The 20378-nt window shown below is 45.7% G+C and overlaps 1 protein-coding gene across 1 annotated transcript in view; it reads left to right on the top strand.

Moving 5' to 3' along the window:
• Window positions 1–10648: 10648 nt before the first annotated feature.
• TRABD2B (TraB domain containing 2B) overlaps window positions 10649–20378 on the top strand; it is a 267512-nt gene continuing 257782 nt past the window's right edge. Inside the window, exons 1-2 of the mRNA XM_032118096.1 lie at window positions 10649–10953; window positions 11389–11949. Coding sequence (XP_031973987.1) covers window positions 10846–10953; window positions 11389–11949 — 669 coding nt within the window. The 5' untranslated portion in view covers window positions 10649–10845. The remainder of the gene's footprint in view (window positions 10954–11388; window positions 11950–20378) is intronic.

Genomic DNA, 20378 nt, shown 5'->3' with positions numbered 1-20378 from the left:
CTCTGCAGGCACATGATCCCCAACTGTGCCCTAGCAGGCAGCCTGGGAAATGCCCATCTAGAAATGCGGTAGGTTCCCTTAACCACTGAGCCACGGAGACCTGAGCTGTCCAAGCAAGCAAGACACTGTAATGGGCAGTCATTCTTGAGAGGGCTTCTCAGAACAGAGAGTTCAAATCCAAGACTAGAGGAAGAAGTCTCAGTGGGGTCCAGGCTGGTTTGATACTGATACCTCATTTATCCTCCAACATGACCAAATCACAAGAGAAGCAACGGAGGAGAATGGAAAGAGCAAAAGAACTCCAACAGAGTGTTTAGCTACTGAACACAGGGCTTCCTGGGAGGAGAGAGCACAGTGTCTTTTGTGGGGAGCTGGCTGAGAGAACGGCAGCAAGGTGACAGCTACCAACAGATAATGAACAGAGGCTGCAGGAGACTGGAGCACTTCGATTTTAGGAACACTGGCATTGTTCCAGTTCAAAGGGAGTATCTTGCCATCTTCCACGGCTCCTTCAGGGGAAGATGTGGACAGGCTTCTAGTCCTTATCTCCATGGGCAGACATGGATACTGAGCCTTCAGTCACATTGTCCCATGCGTGGATAATGGAAGCTTGGCTGTTTGATGCTACAATGCTTTCATTTTTCTCATACCTGCATCCTCTTAGATATGTCGGGGAGCTAAAAGCATGAGAAAGTCTTAAAAAAGTTTTAAACGTCTTACAACACTCAGGCTTTAAAAGGACAGTCATAGGTGATTTGGGAGACTTTTCTCTCATTTCACTTAAGAAAAGGATTTCTCACAGCTCTTTAAACACCAGAATAGATATACACATATTTTTCAGTATATGGATTCAAATCCTTGGTTTCCCTGGAAAAAGGCCATATAAATTCTCATGCATTTGTTATTGCTTGCTATAAATTTACTACTCAGAAAGAATAATATTTCTTTTGCTTTATTGTCGGTGCCTCTAAAGAAGGTGAAAATAGATTTAAGTCTTTCATTGAGCATCTTGATGAGGGCGGAGAAGGAACATAAAAAGAAGCCAAAAGGACACTTAAAAAATTGATATAAGGCTCCATCAACTATAATTCAGTTGATAAACTTAGGTCTCCTCTGCAATGAATTACAATGCCAAGAGATTTGTTCTGTAAATTCTGTCCAGAACTTGGCAACCCCATTCCCAAAAAAACAGAAAGCAAACTCTCAGGGATCTAGAGCAATACTTTCCATCTGAATAAGCTGAGTTTGATTTTACTCATGCTGGCTTTTAGGGTCTTCCTATTTTACACAGAGGAATAGGGGCAGTAGAGACAGTTCACCAGCACAAGTAGGAGCAGGACCTCAAACTCTTCAGTTTACAGATTCATGCATATACGCACAGCTTCACAAAGTTAAATCCATCAAGCCAAAGCCATTTCCTTGGCAGCTCTACTTATTCCATGATTCTTTACTATCTTCACAGTGACCTCATTCAGAGAGGACACCACAGGGATCTTACCTCCCTGTATAAACCCCCAAATGAGGTAGGCTTGGGATTAAGAGAGCAGGATCTGGACTTCAGCAGCGGCAGAGATCCAAGTGTGCAGAAAAGTATGCTTGGTTTTTTGTGACAGTGTAGAGTGAAATCAAAGAGTCATGCTGTTTGTGCTCTGGAGCTTCTCCAAAACTTATGCTGAGACCCAGACTTGCCTCCATTTATCAAACTTACTTAGCTCAAAGAGTCTGACCATGTGGTTACCACCATATTAGTATCTGAGATATTAAGTTTATGCTACTGAACAGATTTATGACTTGAAAGCCTGATCCTTGTCACTGGGGATTCAAGATGTGGACAGATGAAGCAATTTGCTCAAAGTCAAAAAGAGGATGGGTTACAAAGTTGAGGACTAAAGCAGGACCCCTGAGTCCCATGTTTTTGGCCAGTGCCCAGGGGGATCCCTTCTCCTTTCCAGTTACTGAAAGATCAATGAATTGCTCTCTAAATGCTTCCAATGGGAACTCTCCAAAACACAGCAAATGGGATTTTTCACACTTTGACTAATGAAAGCTTGGCACATGGCATGACAAATAAAATCCTCGCTGCCAGCAGTACAGATATATATAAAATGATGTTTATTTCTACAAGGCTTGTGAATAAGCAAGACACTTTTCACCCATGAAAGGCAGTTTCTACGTGCATGTGTAAGTTATCAACAACAACAAAAAGTGCAACTGATGACCCCAATGAACATCATCCCAATGAGATTTAAATAGTCATAACTTTTTGCTTCTGAAAAGAAAGTCTCTCTTTTTACTTCACCCTACAAACTTCTAGGTTTATTGTGGCTATATTTCTCTGCTCTTGACAGAAATACAGACAGTTTCATGTTTAGAGACTAGTTATCATCACAGGGCTAGGCACATACAGAGAGAGATGCAACAAGAAGATGTGCTCAGAAAGCACAGTGCCTGCCAGATCTACTTCCACATGAAAACAAACCTAGTTTCCAACAAGAGGGGGGAGCTCATTCTGCTTGCCAAATTACGACATTTCTCTTATTTGATGCTTTTTCCCCTGCTTTCTCGGTGCTTTCCACATGATCAGTGCTAACAAGAGGAGAGACAAGTCTTAACTCCTCATGCAGGCAGACTAAAAGTAATTAGACACACACTGGGACCGATCAACGTGCACTGTAGACACACTTCCAAAACAGTTTTTTCTCTTTATCTGCTGAAAATGTTTGGAAAAGAGCACACTGAAAAAAGCCCTGAAAACAGTAACCTCTGTGATAAACTGATAATGGGATCCTACCACATAAATAAAAGATGACCAGGCCATAGCCTTCCAGTTCACAGCAAACTTGATATCCCTAGGACAGCTCAGCAGAGGAGCCCTTGTAGGCATTTCAGGGACTTGCCATAGTGTGAAATGCTTATTTTTTCTCAGGTCCAGAAGGATTGCTGGGACTATTTTAAATTTGTTTCTAAGAAACAACAGAAGAGCTTTATAGTTCTGCAATAATCAGAAGATATGTAAGAAGAGATAGGAAAGTTGTGATGTGCTTTAGCATCAGGTTTTATTCGAATAATTCTTCCCTACAGCTTATAATGGATATACACAGTGTGATTTCAGGGCAGGAGTAGCTTCAAAGTATGGTCGGAGTATCACAGATCCAAGCATGCACAGCTGGATCTCAAATGTATAAGCCACTTTGAGTTGCACATGAGGAAGGAAAGGGGAAGATTACTATGATCTGAAATGTCAAAGCTTCTTCCACATGATTAAGTGCATTTACATGTTCTACTCAAACCAACATAAGTTGTTGCCAGGCAACAGAAATGAGTAGGACTCCACACAAGGTATGTGGGTGTACAACATAGACATGCACTGCTCCTCACCTCAGACTTCCTAAAAACAGGACAAAACCGTGATTTGGACAGGGAACTAGCAGTGTTACAAGAAAAATATAGGAATTGAAAAAGCTCCCTATCATTTTCCTCCTGGGGGAGAGGACAGGGGATACAGCATAGAGATGGGTAGGATTCCCTTCTGATAACCACAACCAGATTTCTCACAAAAGGAGGCAGCCAGATTTCTCCTGCAGCAGGTGCCCTAGAAGGCTGTGAGAGGGTAGCACATACTGGCAGCAGCATCCCCATAGCCCTTTTATCAGGAAACACTGTCACAGGCTGTGTTGAAATCTAGAGAGAAGACCATCCCTATGATGATCCTGCAAAAGCATTGCTGCAGTGCTGGCATGAACTTCGAGCCTCAGGGTCTCTCAGCACCACTAGCACTAAAGCAGAGTTCTCCTCCTTAGTCTTACTCAGAAGTAATTTTATAACTTTGTAGGCAAATCTGTTATTCATCCTTTTTAAGGGACTCAGGATGACTTGGAAGGTCTCACTGAGTATTTGCATACCTGTCCAGAGGAGCAACAGCTTTGTGCTGGATCACTATTAAAAAGCAGTAACCAAAAGAGTGCACGGCACAGGATGGATGAAATTAAGTCAGTGGCTATTACAGAGTGCTACCCCCAGCCTCCACTCCTAAGTGAGATGCACATCCGGTTGGAATAGTGGCAGTCCACCTGACCCAGCTCTGGTCAGGCTAGATGAGATCCCTTCTAAATCTACTTGTCTGAGATTCATGAAACCCAATATACACACTCAGATGGCATTCTGAGATTAGGGAAGTTCAGATCCTGACCAATTTCTATTGTTAAGCTCACAAAACACTGTGATAAATAATGGAAAATGCTTCAGCTGCTATTTATTTGGGGTACTTTTACCATGTGACATCAGAAAATATTCCATGGTGGAATTTATTAACATAAAAATGGACCTGGTGAGACTTTGTGATCTATTAAACTTCCAGCTAACTAGACTTTTGTTTATCCAATAGACAGATGGTGTTTTTCTGAACTGGTTATGTTGATTCACAGCACTGAAGTGGTTACTGGAAAAAAGGACCATGAGTTTAATAAGGAGCAGGCCCACACACACACAACAAATGTGAGCCATATTCTACCAGTTCCAAAAGAAAAAAGCAGCAGTTTTTACACCAAATTACCAAAATATTGGCACATTTTGCATGTCTGTTATGTGTTCCAAGCCACTGGAATAGGAATGCTGTTAATAAATGAGCTACTTCAGACATATACACAACATTATTGCATTTGCTTGGAATATTCTGCTCCAGGTTAGGCCAAAGACACAGAAACTCCTCTTTCAGAAGTGCTGTCTTGGAGGGCCGGTTTAGCTGCCTTATAATAAAGACTCATCCCACTTAAAAAACCCTCTGAGGCTTCTCATTAATAAACACCAATGAACATAATGTGATACCCAGGTTGCATAAATCAATGGCAATCTAGAAACCAGGAAAAGAAAATAGAGTGAATGACCATAAAGAGTGGAGCATTTAGAGGACTCTTGAGCAGCTGAACTCCTAATAATTCTCCAAACACGAAAGAGGCTTCAACTGTTTATGAAATTAAGTGGAGCTTCTGGAACTGCACACTGAACTATGCTGAACAGGAAGGAATCTCTTTGCTTATTAAGCCTCAAGGAGATAATCTATTGTGCTATGGAAACAGCTACAGCCTTTTCTATGCAGCAGGGAGATTACTTCTGTTCAGGAGGATGAGCTGCTTTCAGATCTTTTTTTTCACTCTGATTTAATATGCTTTAGGAATGGAACAGTAATGTTCTGCTTAAGGTGCAGACAGAAGATCTTGAAAAGACAGGATCCACCACACTTGTGGTAGGACATCAGAGAAGGACAGGCTTCTGCCTCCATGGGCTAAAATTCAGAATATTTTTGAGACGATGGGAAAGAGAACTGAAAAGCATGTAAGGGAGCATTAACAGTACTGACCTATCCCATGATCTTGTGTGTGTGTATGCATAGATATATAGATATATAGATATATAGATAAATAGATGTGTGTGTGTGCATGAATGCAGTAATATATACAAATACACACACACAGAGCTACATACACCTTCTTAGAGGTGTGCATAGGTAATATTATATACATACACAAGTGCAGACTAAACTTTATACAGAGGCAGAATGCATTCCAGAGTCTGACACTGGGAAAGTTTTTCTTCAGCTATTTACACGCCTAGTCTCAGGCAGGATGTGGTCTGTCATTGCAGAGGCCACAGCACAAGGTGAGACTTTGCAAAATGTAATACAAGCTATTAATGCTGGTTGGTCTGCAAAATTCATACCTCGTTCTTAGGAGGGAGGATGTCACGGTTGAGAAGGGATTTTCTTCAAGAACTAGATTGGTTGTTTTTGCTACACTGAGACCAAAGACACTGAATTGGACACAGGAGGACAAACAGGCAAGGAACTGTAAGACTGACTACAGTGGCTACATTGTATTGCTTGCAACACACATGAAAAAAAAAGATGTGAAACATTAAAACAGTGGTGATAATTCAGCAGTTTCAACGTGACAGCCTTAAGTAGTGGAAGCTTGTTCCTCTGACAACTGCATGTTTCAAATCATGAATTGCATGACTGAGCAATGATGTTTTATGTGACTACAACATCAAAATCAATCTTCTGCAGGAAAATGTATTTGCCCGACATATCACAGCACAGGTGTCACAGCAAATAACAAGTCATGGCATGACAGCTAGCGGTGCAACTGCTTTAGGCTTCACACTTTTTTGAGTCCAGGGAAGCTACAGAGAATGCCACCTGTGTATAAGAATAAAGAAATCTAATTAGCATCTTTAATTGGATTTCAGCAGCATGATCTAATATTGAAATTAACCATGCTCAGAGTGGTTGGACCAGAGACCTCAGGAAGTTCCTTCCAATCTAAATTGTTCTGTGATCTGCAGCATACAAGAAGATTGAATCTCATCTGCCGTCTCTGGAAGAAGACACTTCCAGCTTCATTCATGGAAGAAGGAAAAGCTGGGTTCTTACTCTTCCAGTTTTTACATGGGACAGGTTTGGGGAGAGTCACTGGCCAGCAGAGCTCCTTGTTGCAGGAAGGTTGTGAGAAATGCACAGACTGAAATCTACTGGGTGCCTTCAAAAGAAAAGTACACCATGGTGGAGACAGGGAAATACTGATACATCACAGGCCAACAATATGGTGCGTTTCCTGTGAGGAAAGTGAATGGAGAGGAGCATCTTCTTTAAAAAAAATGTTACGCTTCCCTGCATGCAAATACTGATCCCTCTCACGCTGTTTTCTCTCAAATCTAATCATCTTCTTTACCTGTTGGAAACTCGCTGTAATTACAAGTTCCAATGCAAGCTTCTCATTAACAAAGAAATTTACCCTCTATTCCATGGGGGTTTGTTTTGTGTCATTAAAGATACTGTTAAAGCCTCCACAAATATTTTTTATACCCACACGAACTCCTTATTGAATCTGGCTGTCTTTGCGTCCTGTTTTAGCACAACTCCCTTGGTAAGTTGTTGCCTCACTGCACCCCTAAAAGTGGTTGCCTTTAAGTGGTTGGTGAAATGATTAATATTTATTTAGTAAGGTTCTTTGAAAATGATACATGACATAAATAACAGCTAAAAACTATTTATTATGCTTCCACAAAAATAATACAGCTTTTGTAAGATTCAAAGCCAATTCCCTTACTAATTTTCTTAAAATTTGTTAAACCAAAATAACATAGCCTTCCCTTCGCAGCTTAGCCCTCTTATCTCTTCACAGTTTTTAACAGTCAGTATTTTCCATCTGATTACTTCTAATCACACTGTTACACTGCTTTTACAGCCTTGGGCTTTATTACAAAGCTTCTCTATTACTCCAGATAGGGACAAAACAGTAGCAGGTAGGGAGCAATACACATTTTCCAGAGATCAGCAGCATTATTTAATGTTTTTGTAAATATTTACTTTAGAAGCAGGCTAAATGTTACTTAAGATTTGTTCTAAACTGCTGTGTTTAAAAGTAAAAAATCACAAGGACATATGGAACTCATCTGAAGGAGAAAAAAATGCTACAATTTCACAAAAGAATTAATTTCTTTACTGTTACCAAAGAGTTGCCTTCATAAAACTTGTGGCATGCTTTTGTATCTTAGGTGGAACATCATGACACACATCATGTGGTTTTGTGGTCTCCTCTGCCTACTGCCTGAAGCTCTGGCTGCAGTTTCCCCAACCTGACTGTCCCACCAAATCCGCACACACCCTCATCGTGCTCCCACTGGGATTTCTGTTCCTGTTCTGCTCTTTTTTTTTTACCCCTTCTTCTTAGTCATCTTACCCACAAGCGGCATAAATCAAGGCGAGGCCGTGTTTTCAGAGCTAGACAGTTCTTGCAACATCAGGGCTGAGTTCAGGGAAACGGCTGGAAAACTTGCTATCCTCACACACACACACACACACACACACACACACCTGCCTTTTGGCTCATGGAAGATGAGCACAGTGCCAAAGATGTTTGTTTATTCTTGCCCTGAGTGCTTTGATATGTACGCTATCGATGAGGGCAATCGCCTCCCTCACAGCACAGCACCCAGCTCCAAGCAGGGCCTCACATCCTCACAGACCTCCCAGGCGTCTTCTCCAGGGCATGAGACGCTGGGTCATGTCACTCCTGATGTCCATACCAGCCTCCTGACGAGGCCCCACTGCTTTGGAAGGCATTTGGGAAGGAGCTAGAGAAAGGGTAGACCATGTCAAAGCAATTACGCCAGGCAAGTGCAGCCATGCCACTTAGGAAGTGGCACTTGCTGAATGCAAGGAGAGTTTGATCCAGCTGGAGCAAATGCAGCTCTGTGTTACAGTGTCAGGACAGCATCAAGCCTGTAGCTTTTAAAAGGTTTGTAGCAGCTTAGGGAAAAGCAACAGGATCCTCTGTTGTGACTCTACTTAGCCCTTGTTGTGTGGTATCTGCTGGGACATGGGCTGTACAACCTTTCCTGCTCTGGACCTTCATTTCAGGTGTTGTCACCAACAGTGACCCTGCATATTTGGGATGGGTGGGCTGAGAACGAGTGCTGAGGCACACTTGAGAGAAAGGTGGGGCTGATGCAGAGAGAAAGATGGCGCGGGTACGTGAAGCCAGGCCCTGCCCTCCCGGTCCCTGTGCCATCACACCAGCAATGCCAGGGAAGCAAGCTGGTGGGGAGGCCATGTGAGAACTCACTGCCTACAAAGCAACACACACACACTGCTGCCACTCCCTATCCCAACAGCACGGAGCCACAGGTGACTCCAGGCCACCAGCACCAGTGTGGCCATAACTCGGTTGTCTCACTGGACCATCCTCTGCTGCAGCAATGGGACACCCTATGTGCTAAAAAAACTTCTGCCTCTCTGTCCTTCTCTATTTTTCCCTTATCTGAACCATATCTCTCAGGGTGGAACCAGAAAATGAAATATTTATTTGAAATATTAAAGAACTAGAAACACAATGAAGAAAAACCAGTCCCCTATTCCGCCTGATTTTTACCTGTCTGGGACATGTGGGAGGAGCGAGAAGAGGATGAGCGTCATCACTTAGAAAGGAGCTGCTGGTTCTGGCACTGTGGTGAACTGCTCTTGCCAGGAGCAGTGTGCAGGGGTGCACACACAGTGGTTCCGAAGTGCCTCTCAGTAATCTGTGTGGCTGCTTTTGTCCATCAGTCACCACAGCAACTGGTGTCCCTCACAGACTCCACGGGGCTCTCAGGAAGCCACGTTTACATCCAAGTGGGCCTGAGTCTGTCACTGTCATTGCCAAAACTCTGCTGGCTTCACTCTGAGTTTTGCCAGAGCAAGCACCATGCATCATAATAGTAATGACTGTGTTTCATCACGTAAATTTTGGTAGTTTTGATCATTGTCAATACAGTGAGGAACTTCCCGGTTTTGGAAAGGGTTTGCAGTCGGGGAGGTGATGGGAAAGCCGGGATACAAATTGGCTCTGCTGCACACAGCAGGATGAGGGAGATACCCTGGGCTGGGCAGTGTCCTGCAAGGAGAATGGGCTATGTCCGGCACCCTGACTCCCATCCCTGCCCAGAATGGATCTGGAGATGCAGGAGTTCTTGCATCTGACGGTGACAGGCATTGTCAGCCTGTCCTCTGCTCTGAAACCCTTTAAACACACGGCAGGTGGTGTGAGTTGCAGCTGCTGAACTCAAATGCCTTCTGCAATGACCTCCAGAGAGGGTTCCAGACCCTCAGGGACCCTGGAAGTGCTCCCGTCGCCAAGAATCCTCTCAGGTCGAGTTGCTGAGGCTTTTCGGTCCAAGTGGAAGCCGGATCGCTAGCGATGCGTGTTTTAAACTACACAAGTTTCCCTCCTTCCACCCTCCCGTGAGGCTGAGGAGGCGGGGGTCCCGGTGAGGACAGCTGAGGTACAGGGTATAGTGCTGCCCGCGCCGTGCCCCTGTCCTCCACGCTGGGCGCGGAGGGGCCGGGGAAAGCCGGGCATGTCCTGACCGCGCGGGTCAGCGCAGCCGGCGAGGGCTGAGCGGGGGCGCCGCAGGGCATGCCCCGGGGAGCCGGCTGCCCTCGGTTCCTGCCCGTGACAAGCCCCGTCGGACTGACTCTGTCACATTTATTGAGTTTGGGGCTGTCGGAACTTCTCGGTTTCGCGCTGTTGGTGTTTAACGAGCGGGACGCGCCGCGCAGGTGCCGCGGGACGGGCGGGCGAGGGGGGAGCGCCGCCGCCCCTCAGCCGCGGCTGCCGCTGGGGCGCCATCGCCCCCTGGCGGCGGCCGCTGGCGGCGGGAGGCGCGGGCGGGCCCGGGCGGCTGCGCGGAACTTTCCGCCGGCGCGCGGGTCCGGCCTCCGGAGCGGGGAGCGCGGAGCGGGGCCGGGGTGCGGGGGCCGCCGCCACCCCGCCGAGCACCGCCCGCCTTTAGCAAGGCGCCGCGGGAGCCCTTTCTCGGCCGCCGAGTTAAAGAAAAAAAAGAAAGTCAAAAAATCTTGTTTTTAAACTTTTTTATTTTCTGGCTGCTCTCCCCCCCGCTCTCTCCCCCCCTCCGCCCCTCTCCTCCCAACCTCCTCCCGAAGCGGCGGGGCGGGAAGGAGCGTCTCCGGTCTGCAACACCAAAGCATGGCGGAGGCTGGCGATGAGAACCGTCCTCCCCAAAGCATCCAGCGCCTCTGACAAGCCCGGAGCCAGAGGGGGTGGGGGTGGGAAAGGGCGAGAGGGGGGAGAGCATGGGAGGGAGGGGGCGGCCAGTCCTTCCCCCTGCACTTGTCAGATGCAGATGGGACTGGCAAAGTTTGTTTGAATAAAAAAAAAAAAAAAAAGGCTTAAAAAAAAAAAAAAGGGGGAAGAGCAGGAGAAGGGGGAGGGAAAAAAAAAAAAAAAAAGATCCTAGAAATCCAAAAAGGCTCATCTGGGAAGGAGAGAGAGGAGACCGAGAGGAAGCGGGATGCAACTCAACCTGACGCTGATCTGCTTCGTCTTCGGGGGGTTCCTGCCCGACGCCGCGGCCCGGCGGGAGCAGATGGACACGGGGCAGTGCGACCTGCCCCGCTCGGTGAGCCGGGCCGGGCCGGGCCGGGGGCGCGCCGGCCCGCGGGGGATGCGCGCGTGTCCGCGGGGTGCGCGGGGGCCGCGGGGCGCGGGCGGGACGGGGGCGCGCGGAGGGACCCCCCCGCCCCGCGCAGGCGGACGCGCGCGGCCCCGCAGGTGTGGCGGCGCTGCCCCGCGGGTCCCCCATGGAGGGGCCCGGGGCTGGAGCGGGGCCGGGGGATGCGGGGGCGAGCGGGGAGTCACGGCGGGACCCAACCCCACGCGGGCCTCATGGTACCCGTCGGCTTTGCTTACTGCGAGCCCGCGTGGGGCTTGTGCGAGGAGATGGAGAAGCGGGACCCCCGCTCCTCCTGCCTTGCGGGCAGCCCTGAGGGTGGCATCACTATTTCCTGCCCTTCTGCTCCTCCATCGCTGACCAGCCCCTCTATCTTCCCCGCAGCAAGGAGAGCTCAACTCTTTCCTCTGGACCATTCGCCGTGACCCCCCCGCCTATCTCTTCGGCACCATCCACGTGCCCTACACGCGAGTTTGGGACTTCATCCCTGACAACTCCAAGGCCGCCTTCCACGCCAGCTCCAGCGTCTACTTCGAGCTGGACCTCACGGACCCTTACACCATCTCGGGGCTGGCCAGCTGCCAGATGCTGCCCCACGGGGAGAACCTGCAGGACGTGCTGCCCCGGGAGTTGTACCGCCGCCTAAAACGCCACCTGGACTACATCAAGCTGATGCTGCCCCACTGGATGACCCCGGACCAGCGAGGCAAAGGGCTCTATGCCGACTACCTCTTCAACGCCATCGCCGGGAACTGGGAGCGCAAGAGGCCCGTCTGGGTGATGCTTATGGTAAACTCCTTGACGGAGACGGACATCCGCTCCAGAGGGGTGCCGGTGCTCGATCTCTACCTCGCCCAAGAGGCCGAGAGGATGAAGAAGAAGACGGGTGCGGTGGAACGGGTGGAGGAGCAGTGTCACCCACTGAACGGGCTCAACTTCTCCCAGGTAAGGAGGCTTCTGGGCCTCGTGTGTTATCCCAGGATGTGGGGGCCGTTCTCCTTGCACATTCATCAGTTGGTGGGGGTGAGCCCCAAGTCTGCTGCAGCGGGGTGGTCACTCATGGGCCTCAGCAGCTTTTGTGGTGGGCTGCCTGTTTGCTGTCACACTGACCAGTGCTGCCTGCAGAAACCCTGTGATGTGCGTGGCGAGCGCTGCACGTGGATCATGTGTATAATTTATTTGAGAGGCAAATGTCCAGGGTGTGAATGTGTGTGTCTGCTTGCTTGCCTCTTGTGAGGGAAATTTCCATGCTTCCTATCCTGTCCCGGAGCTGAGTAAAAAGTGCTTTTTTTGTTTGTTTGTTTGTTTTGAAGTAAAGCAGCTCTGTGGTACTCGTCAGGAAGAGGATGAAGCATGAACAATGAAAACAGAAATTTCGACATTGTTCAAATTGATTTAAGTACATGTAAACTGTCACTCGTCTTTATAGTGGTCACTCTGGGTCAAAACAAAGTGACTCATGTTGTCCTTGTACTGGGGGAAATTAAGTGTGCAATATGCATGGGTTTATTTCACTTTAGAACAGGTAAATTTCAGCAGAAAGAAAAAGACGTAGGCTAAGAAACAAAAGTTATTGGTGTAACTGGACTCCGGAATTCTTTCAGTGGATTTAGCTTTAAACAACCAAATACTAAGCCATGAGATCTATTTCATTTCAGTGGATTAATCAGGAACACAGTAACAGCTATTGACTTTGCTTTGTGGAACTGTTTATGTGAAATGAGATTTACTAGAAATTGAGGAAATGAATGTGTGTGGAAGAAAACAAATAATCCAGGGGAGATTTAAGGTGGTGTCAGTTACTGCTATGATATTTCATTTTTAACCTGCTTTTTGTCATTAGTTTTGGATCAGTCTATTTCCAGCCTTATTTTACTGTCCTACTTTGACCAAAAAAATTTTTAGTGATGTGGGAATAAGGATTAAAGGACTGATCTTCAGTGTGATTAAAATGTCCTTAGAGTGCCTTCACCCCCTGCTCCCCTGAAGTCCGGTGGGAACTATTTTAAGGGGAAAAAGTCTGGCTTTCAGTAACATTTGGTTCATCCAGTATTTTAACTAGGAGTCTTTACATACAGCCTTCAGAGGAGATTGTTGCAAGCACTTTCGAATGAATTTTCTTGTTTATCAACAAAAATAATTAAAATAAAGCCCCTCAGGGCCCTTGCATTAATTAACACACATCCAAACCAAGGAATTCGTTTTACACTGTTCTGTCTGAAAGGTTTAAGTGCCTATCCTCTCTATTGAACCCCTTCTTTAAGGTGAGGTAAAAATAATTAACCATTGCAGACGTCCAGTAGTGTTTGGTTGTATTAAGCTAAAAATGGCAGTGAGAATCAAGCACATGAAAGCACTTGGTTAAAAATGTACCACTTGGAAGCCTTTTAAATGTGAATCATGCTACATTTTTTTCTCTTTAGAGAGAGTGAGCAACAGAGAAAGGAAAAGGGGCAGAGTACAAAACTCACTGCTGTTCTTACCATAATTGTGTTTCTCTCCAAGTTTTAAATAGAAACAAAAATTTCCCATTCATTTTGCTCCAAAAATAATCTAAAAAAGAACAGCAAAGGTATTACTGCTATTGGCAAGTAAAAGACAGTCATTTGTGCAAAACATTTGTGCTGTTTAAAAAAATGCATTCCATTTTAATTGTTAGAGAGAATTGACAAAGTTGCTGAAATAGATGTGTGTTCAAGAGGATTTTTTCCTAGATTGAAGCTTTTTCTGGGAACAGGGCCACCAGAACAACAGGAGACAAAATTAAACAAAACAAACCAGGTATTTATTTTCTTGCTTCCTCTAGATTTCATGCATCCTGACACCTGGCTAGTTGTTTAACAATAGTAATTTGTAATGTTATCACACCGTCTAGCAGTCCTACTGCTTGGTGTATTACTGTGCTAATTTAGTGGAGTGGATTACTATTGCAAGGTTTCACCTCCCAATTCCAGGTCTTGGAGCCTTCCTTAAGTAACACATAATTAAAACACACTAAAATGGAAATCAGAAATTGAGCAGCTTTTGTCTCGCGGGGTGTTTGCACAGTTTGATGAGAACATCTGTGATAAGTTACAGTCCCAAACCTGCTAAGGGCATCAGTGGTTTTTTACCTGTTTTCAGCATTACTATTACAGGAATACTGCACATTATTTCTGCATTCAGAATTCAGGTTTTAAGACTGTACTTTGCTGAATCATGTCAATGCTTTTGTTTCCCACGTCCCCAAAGTCCAGTATTTTTGCCCTAAGCAAATTAAAAAAAAAAGACAAAAAAAGCTTTTTTTCCCTAGTTCTTCCCCTCAAAGGCAGCTTTGTGCTACTGCAAATATTTAATCTGACTACATACACCAAATCTGTTAATCTGATACCGTGAGGAGGAGGAAATCTAGGAGTGGTCCCGGTGTGGTACTTGGTTTTGATCTGCTCTGAAAGAAAGTGGATACACTTGCATTTTTGACCAGGAACGATCTTTGAAACGTTCTGTGCGTGGCTTTGAAATGTTGATTGTCTTAGCTGGGTAAAAAGATTAGGGTGGCTCATATAATTAGCTGCTTCCTGGAGAGCCAGCTCCTGCAGGTAGAGCAGGGAGCATTGTTTTCTGTTGTAAACCCCGAAACTTTGTAGTTTGATGCTCTGCTCCCCCTGAAATCTCTGTGCAGTGTTTCCTGCTGCTTTGCCACATCACTCCCATCCTCCTGCTTCCCCTTGACTGGCCGCTCTCCTGCTTGGATCCCGGGGGGGGGAATGTTATCCCACCTCCTGGGACTCTGGCAGCTGCTGGTCACTCAAAGTCCAGGCACTGGCTATGGTAGAGCTGGTGTCAAGGTGTTGGAATCACAGCAGAAGGCTGTGTTGGGAGCCCGGATGCAGGGGAATTCATAGCAGGTTTGGGTCAGGTTGAAATTTCACTGCTCCTTGTATTTGAAGTTTCAGGGTTTTCATGGAAGGTGGGAACAGAAAGAGCTGAGGCAAGTGAAGAAGAGGAAGCAGACGAGTCTGTCTGACAGCACTGATATTTATGTAGAGAGTGGCCAGCAAAGGGCAAAATCAAGTTGGCCAGGACTGAGGACTGATGAGGGGCAGATGGCGTTCCAGGCCTTCTCGTGGAATCCTGGCAGAGGCCCGGCAGCCATGACTGACTGTGAGCACTCCTCCATGTGCCCTCTGAGGGCCAGCTGGGGATAGGGCTAAGTTTTCTCTCTTCTTTGGGACCCTCATGTGGGTCAATGATGGGAAGCTCTCCCCAGGCTGTTGTTGGAGTAAGGAGAACTTTGATGGTGGCTCCTGCAGCTGCTCAGGTCTGTTGCATCCTCCCTGATGACCCAGGGCTGTCATGGGACCCCCATCACCCTGGAGTGATTGCAGTGTGTCCCCACTGAAGGTCTGTACCGTCAGCAAGGGGAAGGTCTTACTCCTCTACCCAAACTCCTGTTCCCTGGGGAGGTGGGTGGCATCCCTTGCTTGTGTTTGATCCTGTTTCTCAGCAGGATCCCCAGTCCCAGACAGTGTTCATAGCCCTTCCTGTGCATTAGAACTAAAATCCCTCTCCCATCCCATCCCGAGCTTGCTCTCCTCAGGGACAGTCTGCATTCAGCTTATTGCAGATGCCCTGAATTCCAAGATTCATAGGGAAAATTTTGTGTCAGGGTCCAGCTTCATGCCAGCCTGTTGGTGGGGAAGCTGTGAGGCTGGTGGGGAGCTGCCAGCACCTCCTTTTCTCCCCCTTGGCTGTTTGGGAAGCCCCGACTCTGGTCTCCTCCAGCTGCTATCATTTCCGACTGCAGGGGGAGATGTTAAATATCAAACCAGTGTTGATTGGATCAGAGACCGCCTCAAAGAAAGAAACTTCAGACTGTGCCAGATTAAACTTCACACTTCACCATTCTCCCCCTTTCATTTCTTTGCCGCCTCATTCTCTGCACAAATAAACCTCATCTCCCCGCTTTCTACCAATGAGACAGCAATCATGGGGCAGGAATGACTTTGTTAACAAAATCAGTCTTCATTTCCCAGGTCCTGCTGTTCCATCAAACCCTAGGACATGGCAGCTTTGATTACTCTGGTGATAGGATTAGAGGGGGGAACAAGTGCTGGTTAATAAAAGGCCGATGGGTGGTCCATCATGTTTGGTCACTGACAGCTGTGCAGCCTCGAAGCTGGACCTTCAGTGGCAAAACAGTAATATACACAGTGATATACAGGCAGGGCCACATCCTGGACTCTCTGCTCAATCTGCCCTGTCTCCTTGAAAAACGAAACATTTCTGTGATCACAAAGCTGGGGTTCTCTAAGCTGACAGGACCAGTGTAACTGACTTCCAAGAGAAATTTACTTGTTTGTTATAATGAAAGATCCAGGATCATAGTTTTCTAAACTGGATTAAAGGGTTCAGTTTCAGAGCTAGCTGACTTTTGATAGTCTGTATAGTTTATATGAAGGAGTGATACTGGGTTTTTTTTTTTTTAATTTTTGAAATAAAAGTGGCTTTTGCATAGTAGAAATGGCACCTTCTTGCTTTTAGAGAATTTCAGGCTTCATGAAGAGAGCAGGAGTAATCAAAAACAGCATCACCTGTTTTGACTGCTGAATGTTTGTGAAAGAGATGTTGTTAAAGGGTTTGATTACACATAGCTATACATAGGGCACATAGTTTTCAGCTTGCTGGCTTTTGTTAAGCTATCACTCCCTTCACCCTCTTGTGCCCCAGGGTAAACAAATTCCCCCAGCAGAATTAACCTCAGGGTAGAAATTCATACAGCAGAAATAGAAATCCTTCCATTTAACTGCCTTTAAATACTAGTGGGAGCTGCTTTATGTCTTCACCAGGGGAACTGTTGAGGATGAAACTATGCAGGTATTAAAACTCCAGCAGTGGCAGTAACACCTGAAAGGATCAGCAGCTGACGTTTTATTGCTGTACCCACCTGTAGGTGTTGCTCTGCACAGCCAGTGACTGTGTGCTCCTGCCCCACAGCCCTTTGGAAGGCTCATCCAGGCATTTGGTGCCTATTAAGCAAGCAGCCAGTCACTAATGATGGCTCGAGGGGCAGCTGGCAATTCATCTGTTGTATTTATTGTGTATATAACTGCCAGAAGTGTTTGTACAACAGGTCAGGTATGAGCCCTTCCTTTCCCTCTGATCCTTCACACCTCCCTTGGTAACATCCAAGCCCAAGGCAGGTGTACCTGCCTCCCACGAGTAGGTCTGGAGGATTCTGCTGGTTGATTTATTTGCAAAATTATGGGTGCTGCTTGTGACTGGTATTAGGCAGGAATTACATCTTTATAAGATGAGCCTTGAAAGGGAAGAATCCTCAGAAAACAGTCTGACACTCAAGGGAGTCCCTACTGTACCTGAGGCAGCTTAACATTACCAGTGTACAGAAGTCAAATAGCAGAACTGTGCCATTTTTTCTGTGTGTGTTTGCCACCTCGGAGCTGCTCACCCAGTAAGTGCAAAAGCCCCTGTTTGGAAAATGGTATTTTCACAGTGATTTGCAATATGTTTGTTATTTGCTGTCACTTTGTGATGCTGTTGCAGCAGCAGTCAGGATTCTCCTCCAGGCCCAGGGTGCCTTGCTTATAAACAGAATGAACCATTGACCTTAAAAACCTCAACTTCAAGTATAGTGCAGCCTACAGTCCTCAGAAAGTCTTTAACAGCCTCCCCTCAGCTCCCCAGTGAGTAGCAATCCACGTTATAAAGCCAGCCCACATCATTCGGGTGAGTCAGAGGTTCCTGGATTGCAAAGGCCAGAAATGATCTTAAAAGCAAGGGCACTCACTCACCTTGCACTCCTGCAGAGAGGAGATCAGTGGCAGGGCTCCTGGCAAAGCATATTTAGGGACTTCAGAGGGACATACTGTAAAATAACAGGTTTCCCCTGTGCTGGGCTTTGCACTGCAAACCCTTATTAATCTTTTCACTGTCATTAGGAGTTGATGAGACAGGTAAAAGGCAGAAGAAATCACAGTGTTACTGATTGAGCCATGTGAACTTGGTGTGATTTCTTTCATCTTTTGGTCCTGTTAGCGAGGTTCCCTGCCTACTTGGATGAAACTTACAGCTTACAGTCGTAAGCTGAGTTCCCCAGAGCACAGTGTTTAGGTTGTAGCACAAAAATCTCAAAAAGAGATTTTCAGCAATGACTGGTATTTAGAAACTTCACTGTTTTTAACTTTCAAGGGTCAATGTTAAAAGAGCCCCATTTTGCAGGGAAACTTATCTGCCTGGTGTTCTCACACTTCACCAAATCCCTCTTCCAAGCAGACAACCAGTACAAATGCTTGATGGCCACTATCCTTTAAATCTGCAGAAGGCACTGTGGGTTGATGACAAAATTTCAGTATCTTTGTGAAGCTCTCAAATTGTTTCTAGGTTGTAATTACTAAGATATTTATTTCTGAACATTGCAGCAATTGTGAACTTAATATTCTTTCTGTAACTCAAAGAAAGACCATTACAGTTTCCAGCTCGCTTGAGACACCAGAAATTAAACTGGTGCCTGCAGAGCTTAAAACTGCAGATACCAGTGTTTGAACTTAATACCTCAGTTCTTGGGCTGGGATTGGAGCAAGACTATGTTCTCTAGGGAGCGGGAGCAGACATGCGACTAAACTGTAAGCTGGTTGTATCCATCACAACAGCTGGTAGTTATGGTGTCTCCATGGATTTGCTTTTTCTGGTCCTCAAGCTACCTTGTATTATTGTTACTGTTTATTGGATCTAATTGATATTTAAAGGCACAGAGAATAAAAGGTGACCTGTTTAATACCTGTCAGAAGCTCAAGCAGGAATTCACACTCATGTCCGCTGCTTTTATCACTAACTTATTCCAACAGTAGTCCTTCATATTTGGATTTCCAATATTTTAGAGCTTCTGGTGCAAGTCATTTCAGAACTTCTAGCACAATATAAATGAAGGTTGGTAAAAACTGTAAATTAAAACCATGTGCTCAGCATTTTGAAATGGATATTGTATGACTTGAGTAGGCTCATTAGCAAAATTATTTTTAGTTTGAATGAGATCAAAGGCCCAAGATTTTCCACTCTGAGGGTCATTCAGTATAGTCCTGGACACCCCATTTCTCATCATGCACAGACTCCCATAGGCCAGTTATACCTGAAGAAATCATCATCCCTGAAATACTGTAATTAGATTTATTATCAGTGGACCACTGCTGATCACCTCTGTCCAGGCACTGCAACAACACTGAGGGGTTGAAGAGTCTTGCAGATGTCAAAAGCGATTCTTCAAAATCAGGATTGCAGCCCATGCTGGTGGGTAGCAGTGTTAGAAGCGAAAGACCAAATCTTGTGTGTTGTACCCATTCCAGAGTGTCCCTTGAAGCCAGGGGTAACACTGAACCATTCCCAGAAACTCCAAGTAGCACACAAAGAAAGGATTGTAAAAAAAGAAGAGGAAACTATTCTGATTTCTTCTTTTCCTAGGCTCAGATAGTGTGGAAGTTACGAAGCCTTCCACATGAATTCCAGTCCAGAGGTTCTTCATACTTGGGTGTCCCTGCAAAACAGGAGTTAGCTAAGATGGGGCGAAAAGCTGGGAATTAGCAGTGGGTTAGCTCTATCAACATAATTAAGAAAATAGCAGTAAATGCTTTATGTTTTCCCCAGATTTAATTAAACTTGCTGCTTGTACCCTAACTCTTGTGTTGGGGCACCTGTTGGGAGACACAGATATCTCCAATACATAAAACAGAGAAGAAGCTGCCTTCATAGAGCAAAGCAATATTCATCAGACTCCCTTAGTGTGCCAAGGAATGAGTAAAAGGAAACAAATCTTGCAGTTTTCTAACCTCTTTCCATTTTAATAAAAGTCAAGTTACGAGGAACACAGGGAAAGTATTTCTTTCAAGTAGGTGGTTCTGTGTCTTGAAAGTATCCCCTCAATATTTTAGAGAGTGTACTAAATCCAAGGTCTCCATTAGGCTTCCTCACTTTTGTTAACAATCACCATGAAGACGGATTATTCTCTGTACGCTTTCTGCCACTGCACAAATTTAGCTTTCCTTTGATTTCTTGCAGCCTTTTCCTATTACAGGTGACAGCATAATAGTGATGGGGAATATTTATTTAAATGTGAGACCAAATGCTCACAGTGCAGGAGTTTGCAGAGTCAGCAGAGGGGGAGAGGGCAAAAGCGTGATTTGCCCAAATTTTTGAAGGTCTTTGTATTCCTGGCATGTGACTAATTCACGGTTTTAGAAATGATCATTGAGATAAATGTTATTCCAGAAAGAAGTGTGATGGGACCCCCAATGTGTCTCATTGGTTCTCAAGTACTGGTAAAATCATCATAGCACTATTAATTGTGAAAGTGCTAAGCCATACACCATGAGAGGACCTGGTCC

Source organism: Corvus moneduloides, chromosome 9 (genome assembly GCF_009650955.1).
Source record: "Corvus moneduloides isolate bCorMon1 chromosome 9, bCorMon1.pri, whole genome shotgun sequence".
Classification (NCBI taxonomy): domain Eukaryota; kingdom Metazoa; phylum Chordata; class Aves; order Passeriformes; family Corvidae; genus Corvus; species Corvus moneduloides.
Note: the sequence above shows the minus strand (reverse complement) of the source record. Positions and strands in the feature narration are given on the sequence as shown.